This window comes from Chelonia mydas, chromosome 13, assembly GCF_015237465.2.
Source record: "Chelonia mydas isolate rCheMyd1 chromosome 13, rCheMyd1.pri.v2, whole genome shotgun sequence".
In the NCBI taxonomy this organism is placed as follows: domain Eukaryota; kingdom Metazoa; phylum Chordata; order Testudines; family Cheloniidae; genus Chelonia; species Chelonia mydas.
In genome coordinates this window covers 29,297,296-29,315,413 of record NC_051253.2, presented here as the reverse complement: position 1 = coordinate 29,315,413, position 18,118 = coordinate 29,297,296, and the positions used below count along the sequence as shown (strand labels likewise).

At 45.8% G+C, this 18,118-nt stretch overlaps 1 protein-coding gene across 2 annotated transcripts; it reads left to right on the top strand.

The window, feature by feature from the left end:
- The first annotated feature begins 206 nt into the window (after nt 1-206).
- LOC102943825 lies at nt 207-17,457 on the top strand. Of its 2 annotated transcripts, XM_007053911.3 has the most exons (4): nt 5,409-5,934; nt 8,272-8,379; nt 9,004-11,825; nt 16,320-17,457. In XM_007053911.3, exons 2-4 carry the CDS (start codon nt 8,277-8,279, stop codon nt 16,422-16,424), a joined length of 3,030 nt encoding a protein of 1,009 aa, XP_007053973.3. In that variant the 5' UTR covers nt 5,409-5,934; nt 8,272-8,276; the 3' UTR covers nt 16,425-17,457. The 2 variants fall into 2 exon arrangements, with proteins under 2 accessions (XP_043382705.1, XP_007053973.3); XM_043526770.1 differs by lacking the exons at nt 5,409-5,934; nt 8,272-8,379 and adding an exon at nt 207-1,220.
- Nucleotides 17,458-18,118: the final 661 nt, after the last annotated feature.

Here is an 18,118-nt window from a genome sequence, read left to right as displayed (position 1 = left end):
AGGGGAGGCCTGCTTAACGGGACTTCTGTGGTCAGCTGAAGCCGGGTTCCCTGCGTATCATCAGCCCTTGGAGTCTATCCCCTTCTCAGTTCGATGTCCCCCCGATACCCAGAGAGACAAGGGGAGGGAGGTAATACCTTCTGTTGGTGAGAGAGACAAGCTTGCAAGCTACAGAGAGCCCTTCTTCAGGTCTGGGAAAGGTCTCCCTGATACCTACACAGCTTTGCTTCATGCTTCCAACTTCTCTCACTTACTGAAGAAATGTGACGCCAAATTTTTTTAGCATAGGCTGACATCTTGGGACAGAAAGTGATCCACAGGCCGAGAATAGGTTCCTCCGTGGGCCCAGTCTGGGACACTGTGTCTAACACTGAACTTTTTCTTTAAAAATCTCTCAGTGTTGCTATATGACTGATTCAGCTCCACTGGGGCTAGAAAAAGTGGGAGTACTAACGTAGACTGACTGCTGATACTTTTACCACTGTTGTCCAACTCTGCTTAAAGCAGGTCTAGCTGACACAAGGCTAAAAATACAGGCAGCAAGTTTATAACAGCACTCCCACCATTGGAGGGCACCAGCACTACAGCAATTGTGGAAGATTTTAAAGAAAAAGCTCAGACGCTAGCCAGAGAGAGAGAATCTAAGCAAAACCAGCAGCTCCACAAATTTCTGCTCTTTGCAGTTCATAAATCTTCATCTATTGAATTTACCCTGAATAGATAAATGGTGAGTGGTGTCTCTCATGAAGTAGGTTTTCCTGTCAATGAGGAAAGAATGAAAGGGGTGGGGGGGATAGGACTTTTTAATGATAGTGTGGCTCCTAAGAACACCCAGGGAAGCTCAGCCTTAGAACCATACAGATGGGTGAAGACTGTGTTGTTACCTCTGCGGTCCATACATAGTAAGAGATCTGTGAATGATCCAAAGAATCAGCTGAGCAGGATACTTCAAATAGCCAGAAGGTGTCAGACCTAAGTAACTGGTGTCAAGCTGCTTCCAATAATCACAAAGGTCATGATGCAAGTATTTCACACATGGCAAAAGACAGCACTGCAGAGCCATCCACGCCACATCTTGCTTCAGCCCCATCAGGATCATTGGTCTGTACTTCTCTGATCTCATTGCTTGTAAGAGCTCTGATTAAGCTCATGAAGGACCAAGCAGTGACATTTACAATAGCCACCGTCTGGCCAAGAAGACTCTGGTGTACCAGTTATTGGTGAGCTACTGCTCTATCACATCATGGATCTTCTGTTTCAAAGTCTAGTGCTGCACCCCAATCCAGCAGACCCCATTTTGTCATTCTGGTTGCTGCGAAGCACATATTAACAAGGGGGTATTATACTATGATGAAGTAACAGATGCCATTACATTTTTCAGGAAAAAATCCTCATATAATATATGTCAGGATAGGGAGAAAGTTTGAACACAGGTGCTACAAGGAAAAGCAAGAGTTAATCAAAGGCTCGAATCCCTGTCATTTGGGAAGTCCTGCAGAAAAGAAGGGGGCATAAAAACTGCGTCTTCTTACTCAGCAGGTCTGCTTTGTGTATATCAGAGCTAGAGCTGCTGGTGACAAATACAAGCTTCTTCTATTAAGAGCCAACCACAGTTGTAAGGCAATTCTCCAAAAAAGGCAATTTTTTGGAGTTTAATGTACCCACCTTACACCCACCCACATCATATATCATTTGAAAGCTTATTTTATGTATGATTAGGTGAGGCATGATGTGAAGCTGTCAAGTGGTGCTGTAAGTGAAACAATCGTACCCAAAAAGAGAAAGTGTCATTTTTTGCACAGTTCCAGAAATACAGCAACACGATTGAGTACAGCTTTTTACTGTTAATTTCAACACCTTAACATGGTGTTTATTGGTTAAAGCTACCATAGGACAATGTGTTAAAAGATTTTTATTGGTTTTGCATGGGCAAGTATTTTTTTCCCAGGATTGATTAAGCTGTTTAGCGTGTGGCAAGAATGGCCAATATCAACATTTTCCAATATACTAACATGAAATGTTTTCGCATTGCGTACAGTATTCTTAATTGTCAAAGTATCTCACATGTCATTCTAATAGTTTTTTTATATTTTCAGTTGAAATTTGCTGACCAGATCAATCTCAGACTGAAGGTTTCAGAGTAGCAGTCGTGTTAGTCTGTATTCGCAAAAAGAAAAGGAGTACTAATGGCACCTCAGAGACTAACAAATTTATTTGAAGGTTGTGCACCAGCAGCATAGATTGGATGCCCGTAGTTTGTCCTGAACAGTGGGTAGATATAAATGTATGTGAATTCCTAATGTAATGCTTCTCCATTTGTAAGCTTTTGTACATACAATGTAGCATCTAGGCTGCCTGGTTGAAGGTTTTAATTTGTAATGCATGCAGTACTAGCCTTTGAAATATTCTAGAAACTAGCTTTTAATTTAGTGACATTTATGCACACTTAGTGTTAGAGATGATCATACAAAGCTTTATATTGGGCTACAGTCAAAGTGCTCACTAAACAAAAATGGCAATTTTGATACTAACAGGCCTAATTTATATCTAGATTAGCATAAGCCTGTTTACTTGTACAAAATGAAAAATGGTGGTAATGGTGATAGTAATGCTAATAAGATACTTTGAGAATTTTAACTCTACAGGAAAGTTACACTATATGAAGACATGGAGTATACAGACCCCTTAAAACTTACATCAAAGAGAAAAAGATTCTCTACAAACTTTGAAAAATGTTTGTCGAGGAAATCAAAACAATACAAAACTGTCCAAAGCCACCAATGCTGGACAGAATTCTGTGATGCTGGCAGCAGAAGCCAGGAGAAATTAATAGTATTAGCATAGGATGCCTTTTCTAGTTTAGATGATGTGCCACCAATACTCTATGACAGGGCCTGCTTTCAGAAATACAGAAGAAAATAGACTTTGACACATGTCAGAGTTGTAGTGAACCCAGGAAAGAAAACAGACAATCTGATCAGACAGCATCATATTCACCCGCTTCCAGAGTACGCACATCTTCCAGTGATTGGTCCTGTTGCATCATTTGCTTGATAAAAAACACACAACACAAGAACCTTAATAAAACAGAAACACTGGAGAGAGCAACCAATATCAGGGAGGCAGCACTTCAAAGAGGAGATGACGATATGTTGTGCAGAAGAATACCTGTGGAAGACTTGATTGCTAAGGATGCAATTTATCACTCAACATGCCTTTCTTCCTACTTGAGTAAAATGAACCTTAACCTAAAACTGTCTAGTCACACTTCAACAATACTGTCATCTTATGACACTGCATTTCAATCAATTGATTGAAGAAATGTATATAATATCATTATCCAGCAAGAAGGCTCTTCTATCCAAGCTGCTACAAAGATATAAAGCCCTACTTCCCTCAGATGTAGAAACTGCAAGCAGTTCCAACAGCAAGATTAGAAAAACATTCTGGTTCTGCAATTTCATTCCATGCACAGCACGAACTAGGCAAATCTACCTTTGTTCTATAAAGTGCAACAACATTAACTGATGCTATCCAAGCTACTAGTAAGCTGAAGCAGGAATTTAAGACATCCAGATGTTTGGTCGATGTTCTTCTGGTGAGCGAGCTTGATGAATAGCTTTCAAATGACTAAGTGGTTTTGTATAATGCCACTTCAATCCTTCAGTCTGAAATAGCCAAAATGAAAGCCTCAGAATATTATCCAAAGCCAGATGATTGTGGTTTAGAGAAGTCATCTACTTTTGTGCCCCAGTTGGTGCAAGAGTTTCTTTGTCCATTCGTTGATGGATAAAAATGTATATAATTCAGCCAGCAATGAGTACCATCTTTCAGAACACATTCAAATAAGATGCTCTCAATTGCAGAGCACACAGGATTTAACAGTTCCAAAATTGACACACCACTGCACATAAACCTTGCTGCACCGCTACACCATGAGTCTGGGGCTTGTAATTTAATTGACAGGCTACACCTCCACTGATATCAATTATGATGAACGGAAGCAATTCATTACTAGTGCTGCAAAAACTGAAGTAAAAAGACTCCAGGGAGATGTGTTCATTCCAAATGGAATTGTACCACTACATGCGGATGGAAATCTCATCCAGGAAGGAGATAATATAATCAACATGGAGATCCTTGACTGAAATAATATCTTTCATTCAATGGATAGAGTGGTATTTCAAGAACAGTCTCCAGATAGTCCAGCATCACAAGAAATATCACTGAAGTGTGGGGAAAAAAAATGTCACTCTACCCAGGCAGATTCTCTTATGCAGCATTTGAAAAACCAAAAAAAATGTCCAGCACCAGTTCACCATGAAAAATACTTGAGAAAATCAACTGTGTCTCTAGTCAGAACAATCTTCCCTGCACAGAACTGTATATACCAAGAGAATAAAGAATGTGGCAACCCATGATGATGATGACTAGAAATGTCACCAGTGCTGTTACATTTCAATGATGCCTGTATTATTTATTATTAGATTTTTTTTTTACCCTTTAGATTGTTGTTGTGATACTTTGAGGTCAAAAGAAATCCAAATTTATGTCTTAAAATAATACATAGTCATTAAACAGAAACTAATGCAAATATTTCAAAGTGGTCATTTTAATGTGTTGATAAATAAGAACGCTATCCCTGTTTTTTATGGTAGGGACACCACTTGACAGCTCCACAGCAAACCTCATCTTCAAGTATACACAATAAGCTCTAGAATGATATATGATGAGCGTGTGTGTAGAGAGGGTACATTAAACTGACCAAATCAGTGGTGTCTGCTGCTCCTTTATATCAGATGAGAAAGCTGGAGTCTATTTTGCCTCGCACGTCAACAGAATTATTAACTAAGTTCCATTTGCAGCATCTTAGTGATTGGTGATGTGTGGACCAGAAGTGTTCTAGATGGAACCTGTGTCATTGGCATGTGGGGTAGATCAGTTTTTAATTTGTAGATTCAGCACTTTGGAAATGGAATCAGCGAGACAAACCTGGAGCTCTGAGATGCCTATTGTGAAGTTACTAGCCATATTCTGGATCAAATTCAGCTCTGGTGTACGTGCTCACAACTCCCAGTGAAGTCCAGTAGCAGTCAGTGAAGTTAATGGGAGGTATGTCCATTTACCCCAGGGCCAAAAACCAGAAAAAGGCTCTCTTACTCCACAATGAGCGTGTCCCCACAAAGAGTTATTCCAGAATAGCTGGAGTGCTTTAAATTCACACCCTACCTCACTCCGGCTGGAATAATTTCCCAGGTAGACAAGCCCTGCACCTCGCCAGTCCCTAGATGCCAGTGCGGGCAGGGAGGCACTGCGCAGAGCTTCACACTCCCCTCGTTCCCCTTCCCAGGGCAGTTAAACCACAGAGACCCCCACGGAGGAGGAGGGAAGCTCAGCCTGATGCCATCAGCTCTCTCTTCTGAGCTGCTCACTTGGCCCTTTGCTTACTGCCCACCCCAGGCGGTTTGGCCCTGTCTGAGCGCCGGGGCGGTACTGTGCCACGTAGCGCATGGGGATGGGGGTGCCACTTGGCAGGGAGGTCTCCTGGGCAGGGCGCTGACTGGGGAGGCTGGTACCCGTGGAGGGGCCCCCTGGCTGCAGCCCCCCGTGGGAACAGACCCCCCCGCGCTGGGGGATCAGCGCCCAAGGGGGAGGGGAGGTCCCAGGCGGAGGGGCTGGCCCCGGGAGGTGCGGGACCCTACCTGACACGGGGAGTCCCCGGGCGCTGCAGGGGGGCGGGAGGCAGAGTCCCCGGCCAGTGCCCCCCGAGGGGGGGGGGGGGGGCTGAAGCCGGAACTCCGTCACAGTGCCGTATGACGTCACCCCGCGGCGCTGTGAATCATGCTAATGTCACGCAAATCCCCCCGGGCACCCGGAAGCGGCGGGCGCGGGGGCAGCAGAGGCCATGAGCTGCGGGAGGGGCGGAGTCTGCGGGTGAGAGGGGCGGAGATCGACCCCCAGGGGGCAGGGCAGGGCCTGGGGCAGCTCTCCCCATGGGGTGGCGGGGTTGGGGTGCACATGGGGCAGCTTTCCCCATGGGGCTGGCAGGGTTTGAGTTGCGCGGGGGCAGCTCTCCCCATGGAGCTGGCAGGGTTGGGGTGCACATGGGGCAGTTCTCCGAAGGCGGCTGGTGTGGTTATGGATGCAGATGGGGCAGCTCTCCCCATGGGGCTGGTGGGGTTATGGGTGCAGATGGGGCAGCTCTCCCCATGGGGCTGGCGGGGTTATGGGTGCACATGGGGCAGCTCTCCCCATGGGGCTGGTGGGGTTATGGGTGCACATGGGGCAGCTCTCCCCATGGGGCTGGCGGGGTTATGGGTGCACATGGGGCAGCTCTCCCCATGGGGCTGGCAGGGTTTGGGTTGCATAGGGGGCAGCTCTCCCCATGGAGCTGGTGGGGTTGAAAATGCATAGGGGGCAGCTCTCCCCATGGGGCTGGCAGGGTTGGGGTGCACATGGGGCAGCTCTCCCCATGGGGCTGGCAGGGTTGGGGTGCATAAAGGGCAGCTCTCCCAAGGCGGCTGGTGGGGTTATGGGTGCACATGGGACAGCTCTCCCCATGGGGCTGGCAGGGTTTGGGTTGCATAGGGGGCAGCTCTCCCCATGGAGCTGGTGGGGTTGAAGATGCATAGCGGGCAGCTCTCCCCATGGAGCTGGTGGGGTTGGGAATGCCACTGCTAACACCATTTTAACTGTGGCAGCAATGTCAGAAGCTAAAGTGTAGATGGGCCGCCAGCATTTTTAACACCTGTCAGCTGGATCTACTGTAAGAAGGGTTATGTGTGATGGTGTTAATATGCCACCAGTGCTGTCTACATGAGGACTTCCCACATTGCTACCACTGGTGGAACAGAACACATGGCACTGGAGGGATATTTTTGGAAAAATTATCTAGTTTGGATAGGGCCTTTGTGAAACTGATTTCTGTAAGAAATAATAAAAAACCCACCCTTTTTATTTCCAAGAGCTAATTCATTTCAATCTGCTTAGTTCTCAAAGGGGAAAAAGTTATAGTTGGAAGAAGACGTCAGTAGCAGAAAGAAAGAAACAAATGAGCCCTCCTGAATGTTTTCATTGTCACTACTTGAAAAGGGAGGATGGTATCCCCTTAACAAACACAAATGACATTAAGCAGTTGAATGAGGATAGAAACAATGCTTAGAATGTGTGTGTGGGGTGACCCACAAGGGGTTGCAGGCAGGGTGGCCTCTCGCACATTCCCAAAATGCCAGACATTCTGGTACTTCCAGAAACAGTGGGCCTGTTGCTGCCATAACCTTGCACGCATGGTGCATGGGAGGTCATGCCACGTGGGGGGGCCATTTGGAAGAGCATGCTGCCCTGCCTCTGCTGGTGTGACCTCGCACACACAGTGTGTGCAAGGTCATGCTGGTTGGGGCAGAGTGGCATGCTCTCAATTATGGTGTTGCCTGTCTGATATTGGACAAAACCACATCTGGTTTTGCCTCAGTATTGGATGGGGAACAGACAGTACAAAAGCAGGACTGTCCAGTTGAAAAGCAGAGGAGTGGCCTGCCTAGTTGCAGGCCAGGCAAAAAAATTACTTTTTAATTGTGCCAGGTTGCTGAGGCACACATTTTAAGCACTGGCTTACCAAAGCTGCTGCTCCCAGATTAGAATAGACCGCTCAGTTTTTTCAGACTGAATATAGATTAATTCTCTCATCTGATTCTTATTATTTCACTTGTCTTTAAATGGGAACTGCTGATGCTTCACAAGATGGCGGAAGAACTAGATGACCAGATCTTTTATGTTTCCATCTCTGTGTAAAGCTGTGTAGTTATGCAGTAGCCTATGAATCCTCTGCCAGATTTCTGCATCTCTTGCAACCTGGTGGTGATAGTGAAGTTATTTTTCTTCTTTTCCCAACAGTAAAAGAACCCTAGCTCTTTAGGGCAGACATCTTTGTGTTGTGTTTGTACAGCACAGTGGGGTCCTGGTCCACTACCACTACCAAAATACAAATTAACAATCACAATAATATCATTAGGGCTCTGAAAATCTATAAAAAGACACAGAGCCATACTCTGTCTGAAAGAGGTGCCCTGAGGGCTCCATCTCTCTTTATCTTTCCCAATAATCATAGAAACCCTATCGAATACATTGTGAGGAGTGGATGAATTAGTCAGGTATCTTATTTAATTATTTGACATCTCTACAAAGGTCAGATTTTTTTCCATCAGTGGCATCAACCTCCCTGTTCCAAGGAGTTACTTTTTCAAAGCCTCTTCTAATATGTTTATATTGTAGGTGCTATGTCCAGCAAGAACTCAGCATGGTGTGACGTTGCAAATGAATCTGATTTTTATTCTTGTTCCTGGGAAGCAAGCTTTTCACATAGTCATTGTAGCTGCAAAGGTAAAATGAAAGGCTACAGAACCTTGTCTAAACTTTCAGGAGTGTTTTAGTTTGAAGAATAAATAGTGAATTATTAAATAAATGAATATGAATTGTTTCTTTCTTGTGAATTTGTTGCGGATACTTTATAGCAAGGATTCTCAGACTTCATTGCATCATGACCCCCTTCTGACAACAAAAATTACTACGTGACCCCTGGAGGGGGGACTGAAGCCTGAGCCCTGCCGCCCCAGGTGAAGGGGCCAAAGCCCATGCCGCACTGCCCCGGGCGGGGAGGGGAGCAAAGCCGAAGCCAAAGGGCTTCAGCCCCAGGCAGGGGGACAGTAACCTGAGCCCGCCACCCAGGGCTGAAGTCCTTGGGCTTTGGCCCCGAGCAGTAGGGCTTGGGCTGTGGTCTTGGACCCCATCAAGTCTAAGCCAGCTACCTGGTGACCCTATTAAAACGGGTTCCCGACCCACTTTGGGGTCCCGACCCACAGTTTGAGAACCGCTGCTTTATAGTAATATATCTTGCCATTAGTTAATATTGTAAGCGATGATGATTCCTTGTGATATATTTTGTAAGTGTTCTATTGTAAAGAATCATTTTTAGTTGAAAATAACTTCTAAGTGTTTCCTCTCTAGATTTAACTGGCTCTGACAGTGAAAGTGATCTTCATACTTACATTGATACAAAGGATCGGTACCATTCACTGGGAGAAGAGAGGGAAAGAAGCAAAAGAACCAATGACTTGACAGAAGCTCTTCTGGTCTCAGGAAACAATCAAACCAACAGAAAAAATAACGGCAGGGACTATCTTTTACTACAAGGAAAAAAATCACAACATTCTAGGAGCAGCCAAAAAGAAAAGGCACCAAAATCCATACCACCTTCTACATTTAACAGAAATCAGACAATTGATCACCCATCTGCAAGTTGTTCAGCAAGAGTGTTTCAGTCAAGGTCTGCCTTATCATCTCGAAAAGATTTACTTTCCAAAAGTGAACCCTCCCAGCTCTTCAGTACTGAGCACCCAATACAGGAGCCAGCCTTTTTCACAATTAAGAAAGCTTACATAGTTAATAAGCTACATCAAAAGCACCTGTCAGCTGATTCTCCTCCAACCTCAAAGTGCAATAAAGCTGTGCAGGCTTCTTTCACTTGTAGAGGGGAAGACCCTGGTGAATGTATTGTTTGTGAATGTTCAAAACAGTCACTGTTAAAGGAAGAGAGAAACAGAAAACTGGACAAGAAGAAAGTTGCTGTGTTTCATAACACTGAAAGTATTGCCAATCAAGATTTATCTTCTGGTGAACTGGTGAATGGACATTTACATTGTCCTTTGGAAGCAGTGACTGATAAACCTGTCAAACCACAGACCTCCAAGCATTGGTGTTTACCCATTAGTTCATCAACTCTTGTTATATCTCTAGCATTGGAAGCAGGTTACTCAGTTCCATCTGTTTCATTAGCAGGAGCTGAAACAAAATATAGTAGTTCTTCAAAGGTTAGGAAAATCAGAGGCGATGCAAGTAGACCTGTCTTAGCTTTCAAACTTAAAGAACCTGAGCTTAACCAATATTTTAACAAGTTGTGTATTTCTATAGTTCCAAATCCTGCGCACTTAGATACTGACACTCAAAAGCAAGCTATTCCGTTTACTGGGCAGGTAGGACTCCAACAAGTCCCAGGTCCTGAAATCAATCAGCCTCTGGAAACGCAGACAGATTCATCTGATTCTGACATTCCTGGAGCTCAGATAGAACAAGCATCTTCTATATTTAAACCCCCATCTGCCAAGCAGTTCTTTGTGTCCTCTGAAGATACACAGGATACAGTTTGGCCTTCTACCTCTTATAGTGTTCAAAAATTTCCCTACAGAAAAGGGATATCCATTAAAGAGCCCTTTGAAGAGCAGAAACATCAATTAAAAGTCTGCAGATCCATAAGACATCCTATTGTGTCTACCAAACCCAAAGAAGCTCAAAGAGATCTAAGATTTATAAACAAACCCTACATCTCTTCCAACCTTGACAACACAAAGACTTTGGATATTGAACCTTTTAAGCAAAAATCTGGTCACTACAAAATTGTGAAAGAAACTGAAACAGGTAAATTGAATAACGTGCCCTTATCAGAAGCTGTTAAGTGTCATTGCAGTCCTCTATCTAACTTGAGTGTCAACCTATATCCAAAGCGGAGATATTCTGGCATTGAGAAATCCCTGAGCATTAACAGAAAACCATCCAAAAGAGGTGGTGTAACACGTAGACTTTCTGCACAGTCTCTGCTAAGTGATAGAGACAGTACTGAGGAGACCCAATACATCTCTCCTGCCAAAAGAAAAAGGGATTTGAAGATGCATAGCATTCTGAACTTTTGTTTTGGGTGGCCGGGGGCACAAAAGAAACATGACAGGTCACCATGTAAAGGGGAGCTCTCTTACACTGCAGATGATCCAGAAATAAAAGAGGAAGGTCTTTTGAGTCTGACTGCCCCATGTCTCCAAGATGAAAGAACGAGTCAGAGTCTCGCAGATGGGACATTTCATCCTGAAGACAATTTGAATACCTTGGATTCTCCTTATACCGGGAATATCAGTAATTTTGTGCAGCCACCAGAGCAGAGGAGTATGTTTCAGGCCAATAATAATGTACCCTTGGAGAAACTGGACTCTGAGTCTGCCTCAGTTCCTCCTGGAGACTCCATCCTGAAGAAACTCATGTTTTGCAGATGTGGACAGATGCCACAACATGGACTCTTCCCTACTGGAGATATTTTCCAGTCAGTTACTAAGAAAACCATAAGCAGCCGTGATACTGGTATGGGACCCTGCAAACCCGAGCCAGCAAAGGAGTGCAGCCATAGAGAAATACCAGATAACACGAATGAAACATACTGGTACAGTAACCAATCTGTGTTCCCAACTCATTCATCTTTGGAAAACATACGCAAGCAAGAAGCCACAAGAGGGCAGTTCACTAACACACAGTCTTACTTTGAGAACAGTGTTCCAGCAAAGACGGTGACAAATGAACTCCTAAAAGAAGGGAAGCGAATGGAAATGGGTGAAAGCGGGAATATCAGAAGCGATATGGATGCTGCTGCTATGCAGCAAATTTGTGCACATGGCATGTATGCTGCAACACCTTCTGAGGATGGTGGGAGAGAGAAAACCCTACCAGAGTATTCCATACATCACCCCAACTGTTACCCATCCTGCCAGCCTGCTGCTACCCAAAAACTAGGCACATCAAGTGACTATTATAACTGCTTCAAGTCAAAGCAGAAAGAACCCGAGAGTTACTTGAGCATAGAGAGAGGGCTTACAATTGATCCTTGCCTGGGGAATAGGAGCCAATGCAGATGTTCTCAAGAAATCCCCCTTCCCTACCTGGAACAAAGTATCGCGTATGAGGAAAATAGAGCTACGCTTCCAAAGAGAAATGACCCAGACCTAATTCAGGTTTGTACCAACTCAAAATAGTTATGTTAACACATGCAAATGTTTAGTGGAATAACATTAAAGATTTTGTTCAGTGCCCCCAAAAGTCAGAGCATTCCCTCAATACATGCATCCTGCAGTATGTCTGAAGAACTATAGAAGTTAAAGATGGAAAAGCCTTATTCTGCTCCAGCCCCAGTAGGGCAGGGTTGTTCTTATAATGCATTTTCAAGCGTGTTGTCCAAGCTAATTTTAAAGGTCCCAATCAGTGAGACTTCCATCAAGACTGCAATCACCAGTGTAAAAGGTCTCATTTCTCTTGTTAGTCAGATTCAATTTATCTTTGCAATCTGTCTCCTTAGTGTTTACATCTTTCAGACACTTGTCATGTTCCTTCTTTCATTGCTATTTAGCCTACACTGTTTGTAAGTCAGTCCTTGAGACCCCAGCTCCTTTTTCTTGGTGTTCTTCAAATTTCCTGCATTGTTTCTGGGCCTCAGGTGAACTGAATGTAGTGGGAAGTGTCTGTCACCTCCCGTCTGCTGGGGCAGGCGGCTGCATCAGGTAGCACAGCTCAAAGAGTGGGCAGCTCTGGCTAGGCAGGGAAGGGGGTACAATAATTCAGCATATCCCCCACCCCCCAGCACTCCAGCAGTCTCCATTGCCAGGGCGCCTATAGAGTTCCTTTTGGAGACTAAAGCTCTGTGTGAACCCTGCCTTCCCGTGGGGTGAATGCCTACTAGCATATAGAGAGCTCCCTGGGGCAGGGAGGTGCAGGTTACACTTCTGTGTGCTAGCAGGAGTGAATCCAGATTAATGCAGCCATAGCTTGCATTTCCTAGCTTTGAGCAGGGAATGTCTCTCATTGTGCATCTGGATGGTGTCCAGCCCCATGGTATCTTGGTTGGAGTGTCTAAGCGCCGCCATAACACAAAGAATAATAAGAAAAGTACTCTTAAACTCTCTCCCATTGTGCACATGCATTTATAATACATTCTTTAATTACATGATTCCATACAGGTTCTCAAGTAATACAAGACGATACTTCTTTTAACAACCTTAGACATACCATTTATCTATCCGTTTCATTAAAATGTTCTTTTACCCTGTCACATGGTATTTCAGTTAAAGATGCAAAGCTGGAAATGATTCAATTTCAATTCAGTCAGTATTTCTCAAAATGACATTGTGTTAAATGCAGTGTTATAGCCATATGGATCCCAGTATATGAGAGAGACAAGGTTGAGCCAATAAAAGATATGACCTCACCTACCTTGTCTCTCTCATAATGTTAAACATTTGCAGTGAAGAACATTTGCTGCAGTGTGAAAATAATGCCTGAACTGCGGTCAGACAGTTTTGTAACAATCTGTATTGAGAATGGAACATGACTAAAAAGCTGCCTCAAAAAGAACTTCTGCTAAAAGGAAATATTGGGAAGTGAAGAGCAAATAACAAGCTGTAGGCATACTTTTGTAGGAGGCAGGTTCTGAGCTAATGCAGCGTTAACCTCGTGATGGTGTGTAAAGAAAAAATTGCGTCTTCCTCTTTTATTTGTTCAGATTTATACTTACACTGCCCAAAAGAGCCTGTGTGCCAAGCTCTGAACACCCTGGGCAAATCCTTAGAAATACCTCGAATAAAATAACTAGACTCCAGAAATCACCTGCAGATAACGTAAGCCCAGCAGCAACGGAAATAGAACAAAGATTTCATCATCACTAGGGCTCCCCTCTGAGCATTTCCCAACCTCACCTCCATACTCTGTGATAGGTGCTTAATGGAACCGACTTGTTAAAGTACTTACGATGCACTTCTCGTAGGGCATTTATGAGACGAAAAAGTGAGACTCACTGAACCTATTGCAACATCTGACTGAAAAGAATGTAACTGTTAGAACACTTGAACACGACTGTGGTTTACAACCTGCAATGTGTGTGTCTAATATTGAAGTATATTCCATTCAAAAAACTATGTTAAAAGAATTGTGAGGCTGCACAATGCAGCACTGAAGAATCAGGGAAAGTTAGTCTTGTATGTACACCCTTAACTCTGCCCCCTCATGCTTATGCTTTACAGCACAGACTCAGATTATCTGCTGTGCCAAGTTCTGATGTGGAGGGAAGGTGCAGTCAGCTATGGCGCTTTGACTCTCAGGGCATTTCTGAGTCTGCTCTGATCTTACCAGCTGGCAATAGTTCCCAAGAGACTGTATGCTAGCTGGGATAGCAGGAGCACAGCAAGCTCTAGCCATTCCCTGACATGACCCCTAGGCTATGGCCAAATTACTTTCAGTAGAACTTTGGTGCTTTTGATAATGTTACCATACATTGCCTGTCTCATCTACTGTACATGCTGCCCACTGTGTCCGCTAAGGGCTCAGTTCTTTCAGTTAGAATCAGGGGAATTGCAAATTGCAAAAATTGTCCTGAAAACTAATTTGGATAAACCCAAAATTCTTCTGGTCACTGATCTGGAACACGCTGGGCTGTGGCCTCTAGCATCTTAGTGGGCAGCCACCCAGTCGATATTGCCAGTGATTTCACCTACCTCAGCTCTGTTGTTGATAACGTGAGGGGCATTGAGAAAGAACCTGAAGCCCACACTGCACAAGCGAAGTCAGTAATGGGCGAGTCTCGTCAAAAATGTCTTTCTCAAACCGAACACCTTGATAGATATGAGGATATATAATGCTCAGTGGTCAGTGTTCTGCGCTAGGGGACTGAAACCTGGCCTATCACTGTCAAGATTGAAAAGAAGTTTGACACCATTGAGATGAAACATCTCAGCATGATCAAAACCATCAAATGGTACAAATTCAAGTCAAACGAAGAGCTCTGCTTCCTAACTAAACAGGTCCCGTTCCCTGAAATGGCACCCAGTGCTCTCTAAGGCGGTATGGTCATCTGTTCCAATGCCTACCAGCTTCCCTGGGAGAATCATCTTTGACTTTGAGCCAGTGAAAACACCCCCCAGGAGATTTAAAACACGACGACTGGACGGCATCAGGACTATCCCTTGCAGGCATTCTACCTGTAACGCGCCAGATTTGGCTCTGGACAGAGCGCTGTGGAGGCTTATAACGTGTTCGGTGGCGTCTACACCGTCTAACCAAGAACTAGCCAATTACAAACTGAATTTGGGCCTCGTTCTCCATTCCCCTGTGCCTGTGGAGTCACCTCCACCAGCACAAAGTGTGTGTACAGTACTTTCCTTCTGATCTGGGAGTATTGTACACCCACTTTGCACTGGAGTTAGTAGCTACACACAAGGCAGGACAACAGAGAATCTTCCCTCCCCACTTCACCCCATCCAGACTCACTACATATCCCTGTGTCATCCTCTGCACAACATCCAACCTGTGCACTTAATGAAGCCAGGGTCTGGTGGACAAACTAGCCGGGGTCATGTAATTAAAGATTTTTCTCATAATGCATATGCACAAGGGGAAGAGTTAAGGTGGTACTACGGCTACGGTGTAGATTTATATTTTCAGTGGCAATCTGATCCAAAATGCTACATTGGTACTTTTGAGATACCCCTCTCTAGCACACTCCTGCATCTCACCTAGTGTTGTCTGGATGTGTGCTATTCACAAGTGCTGGGAAACACAAGCATTGTGAAGTGTTGATGAGCATATTAGGGATTTGCCAGAGTTGAGTTTAGTGGAGCAATTCAAGAGAATAGTGTGACCCCTTTTTGACTTGAGCAATTAGCCAAGTTTTGCAGTCCTGCAGGTTGTTCCACTGGCTAGAGCCAGGTATGTCTTTGGTGCAATCTTGTTTACTTACAAAGAATGTACAAAGTCCTGTTTCCCTGAACACAGCCAAAGACAGTTCCAAGCTTCTTTCCAGCCAGCAATCCACCTTCCCGAGAGGTGGTAGCTACGTTGATGGGAGAAGCTACAGACCTATATCAGTATAACTGTGTCGCTCAGGGATGTGAAATCCATTCCCCCGAGCGACGTAGTTATACTGGCCTAACCCCTGTGTAGACAGCACTATGTCAACGGCAGAGCTTCTCCCATCAAAGTAGCTACTACCTCTTGGGAAGGTGGATTGACTGTGCCGATGAGAGAAGCTCTCCCATTGGCGTAATAGCGTCTTCACTGAAAGTGCTACAGTCGCGCAGCCGCACGGTGCTGTGGTGCTGTACGTGAAGACAAGCCCTGAGTGAAAGGCAGCAGTTCTACCCACCAGCTGCAACAAGGTTTCACCCAACCTCAGCAACAGTGTCTTCTTCAATTCAGCAGTGTTTGGGAGCTGGACCCTTATCTGCTGAAAGATGTTCCCTCCTGGCCCTTTCCCTGCCCTCTCTGTTCACTAGTGATACCCATACTCAGCAAACGAGCAAAAGGACTGTTCGAAATGTAAAGCTTAAAGTGTAATTCAATGACAAACCAGACCCGTGTATGAACAGCACAGTAATCCTCTGCCTTCCCCTGACAGGGCAGGCCCCTGCCCAGAGTAGCGAGGCAGAGTTTTTCTCTTCTCACTAACTGTTTCTTTTCTTTAGGATTTTTCACAAAACCATTGTGGCTGGAAAAGACCAGAGGAACGAGCAGGCTGCCTGGGAAGGCAAAGCTCAGTGTGGCCTGCCGGTGGGAGGGGTGCTGAGTGAAAACAAGAAGCAAGAGCTCAAAATGGCGGAAGTGATAATTTATGCCTAAGAACTTGGGCCTGTTAAATAGAGACTCTCCAATAAAGTGCACAGCAAAGCTGATGATTCCGAGGTGAGGCAGTGAAGTGTGATGGACCGAACTGTGAAAGGACGAAGCCCATTGATACTGATACATAAAAAACAACGGTTCCCAGCCTCCAAATCAGATGTGCATTATTAGCCTTTGTAAAATCCTATCCCATTACAGGTCCCCTCATTCTCCCTTCCCTTTGCTATGCTCACTCATCGGGGCTTGTTTTAATTAGATTGTAAACTCCCTGGGGCAGCGCCGGTGGCTGACAGCACCTCGCACAACAGGGTGTAGGGACACTACAGCTGTACACAGAGCAAAGGGGCCGGGAACTGCAGGGTTCTGATCTGGGCTCAGGTTCCCTGTGTGCCTCAGGAACGACGCGAGGAGCCAGGTGGTGTCTAGCTCCTGTGTGGGTGTGCAGGGGGGGAAAGGCCCACCCCAGCCCTCTTTATGCTCACTGCACAAGGGCCAGGCACAATAGCACTCTCCTTCCTGAAAAGGGGGGAGGGGACAAGGCCATGGTGCATTGGACAGCGAGGGCAGCAGGGCACCTCAGGGACCTTTCTGTGCCTCAGTTTCCTTACCCATAAAATGGAGGTAGGCCCCCCACTGGTCCAGGAAACAAGCTTCTCCCAGCCCAGGAGAAGCTGAGCGTGTAGCTTCTGCAGTGCTCCTACTGCTGCCTGAGGGTGAGGAGCTCCCACCTCCCTGGCGGAGGACACCACGCCGCAGGCTCTCAGACCACCCGTGGCTCAGCTGCTGCAGCGCTCCCAGCTCCTGCTGGCCAGGAAGTGGCCCACCATTTTCCACATCTGCATAGTCAAATGAGCACCCATTCAGATGTAGTCCCACACCCTGGGTAACGGCTGGTTGGCTAAGTGCCCACCTCTGACAGCAGGGCGGGGGGAAGTCCCTCAGTCAGCCCCTCACTCCCCCAGGCAGCAGGGGTCCGGGGCAATGCAGTGACAGGGCATTTGGTGTGGCAAGGAGGTCCTTGCTCAGCTCCGTGGCCAGCAGGATTGGGAGTGCGCAGCGGCAGCAGGTTCAGCGCCTGGCATGGTGGGGAGCACCTTGCCAGCTCTATCACTCTCTGAGCAGGCGCTGGGGAGATGTGGCTTGTGGTGACAAGACTGTTTGATTTTCGTCCAGGTCCCCAGAGTCCTTTTGGAACTGGAAGAATGTTACCTGGTACGCATTAGTCTTACCGGTTAACCTGCCTGAACCGTTAACCCCCAGGTTGGCCAGCTGGCCGGCCCCAGCAGCCCCGCGCCCGCCGGCCCACAGACCCCAGCAGCCCCGCTCCAGCCAGAGTGGCCCCAGCCACAGCAGCCACAGCCATGCCAGCCAGAGCAGCCACAGCACCAGCCATGCCGGCCGGGCGGCCGGCCCTTTAATCAGTTAACCGTTTAAACGAAATATTTTACATTGTTTAAACAGTAAACTTTTAAAACGGTATTTCCATTCCTAGTTAAAGTCACTGTTGTTAACACACAAGAGAGGCCAATGCTGTTGTAGGCACCAACTGGTATCTGGGGCGGGCAGAGGGAGGAATGTTTTGAAATCTGACCATCATTTCTGTTATCTGCTGGCCCATATGTTCCGATCATCAGGTGAAGCATCT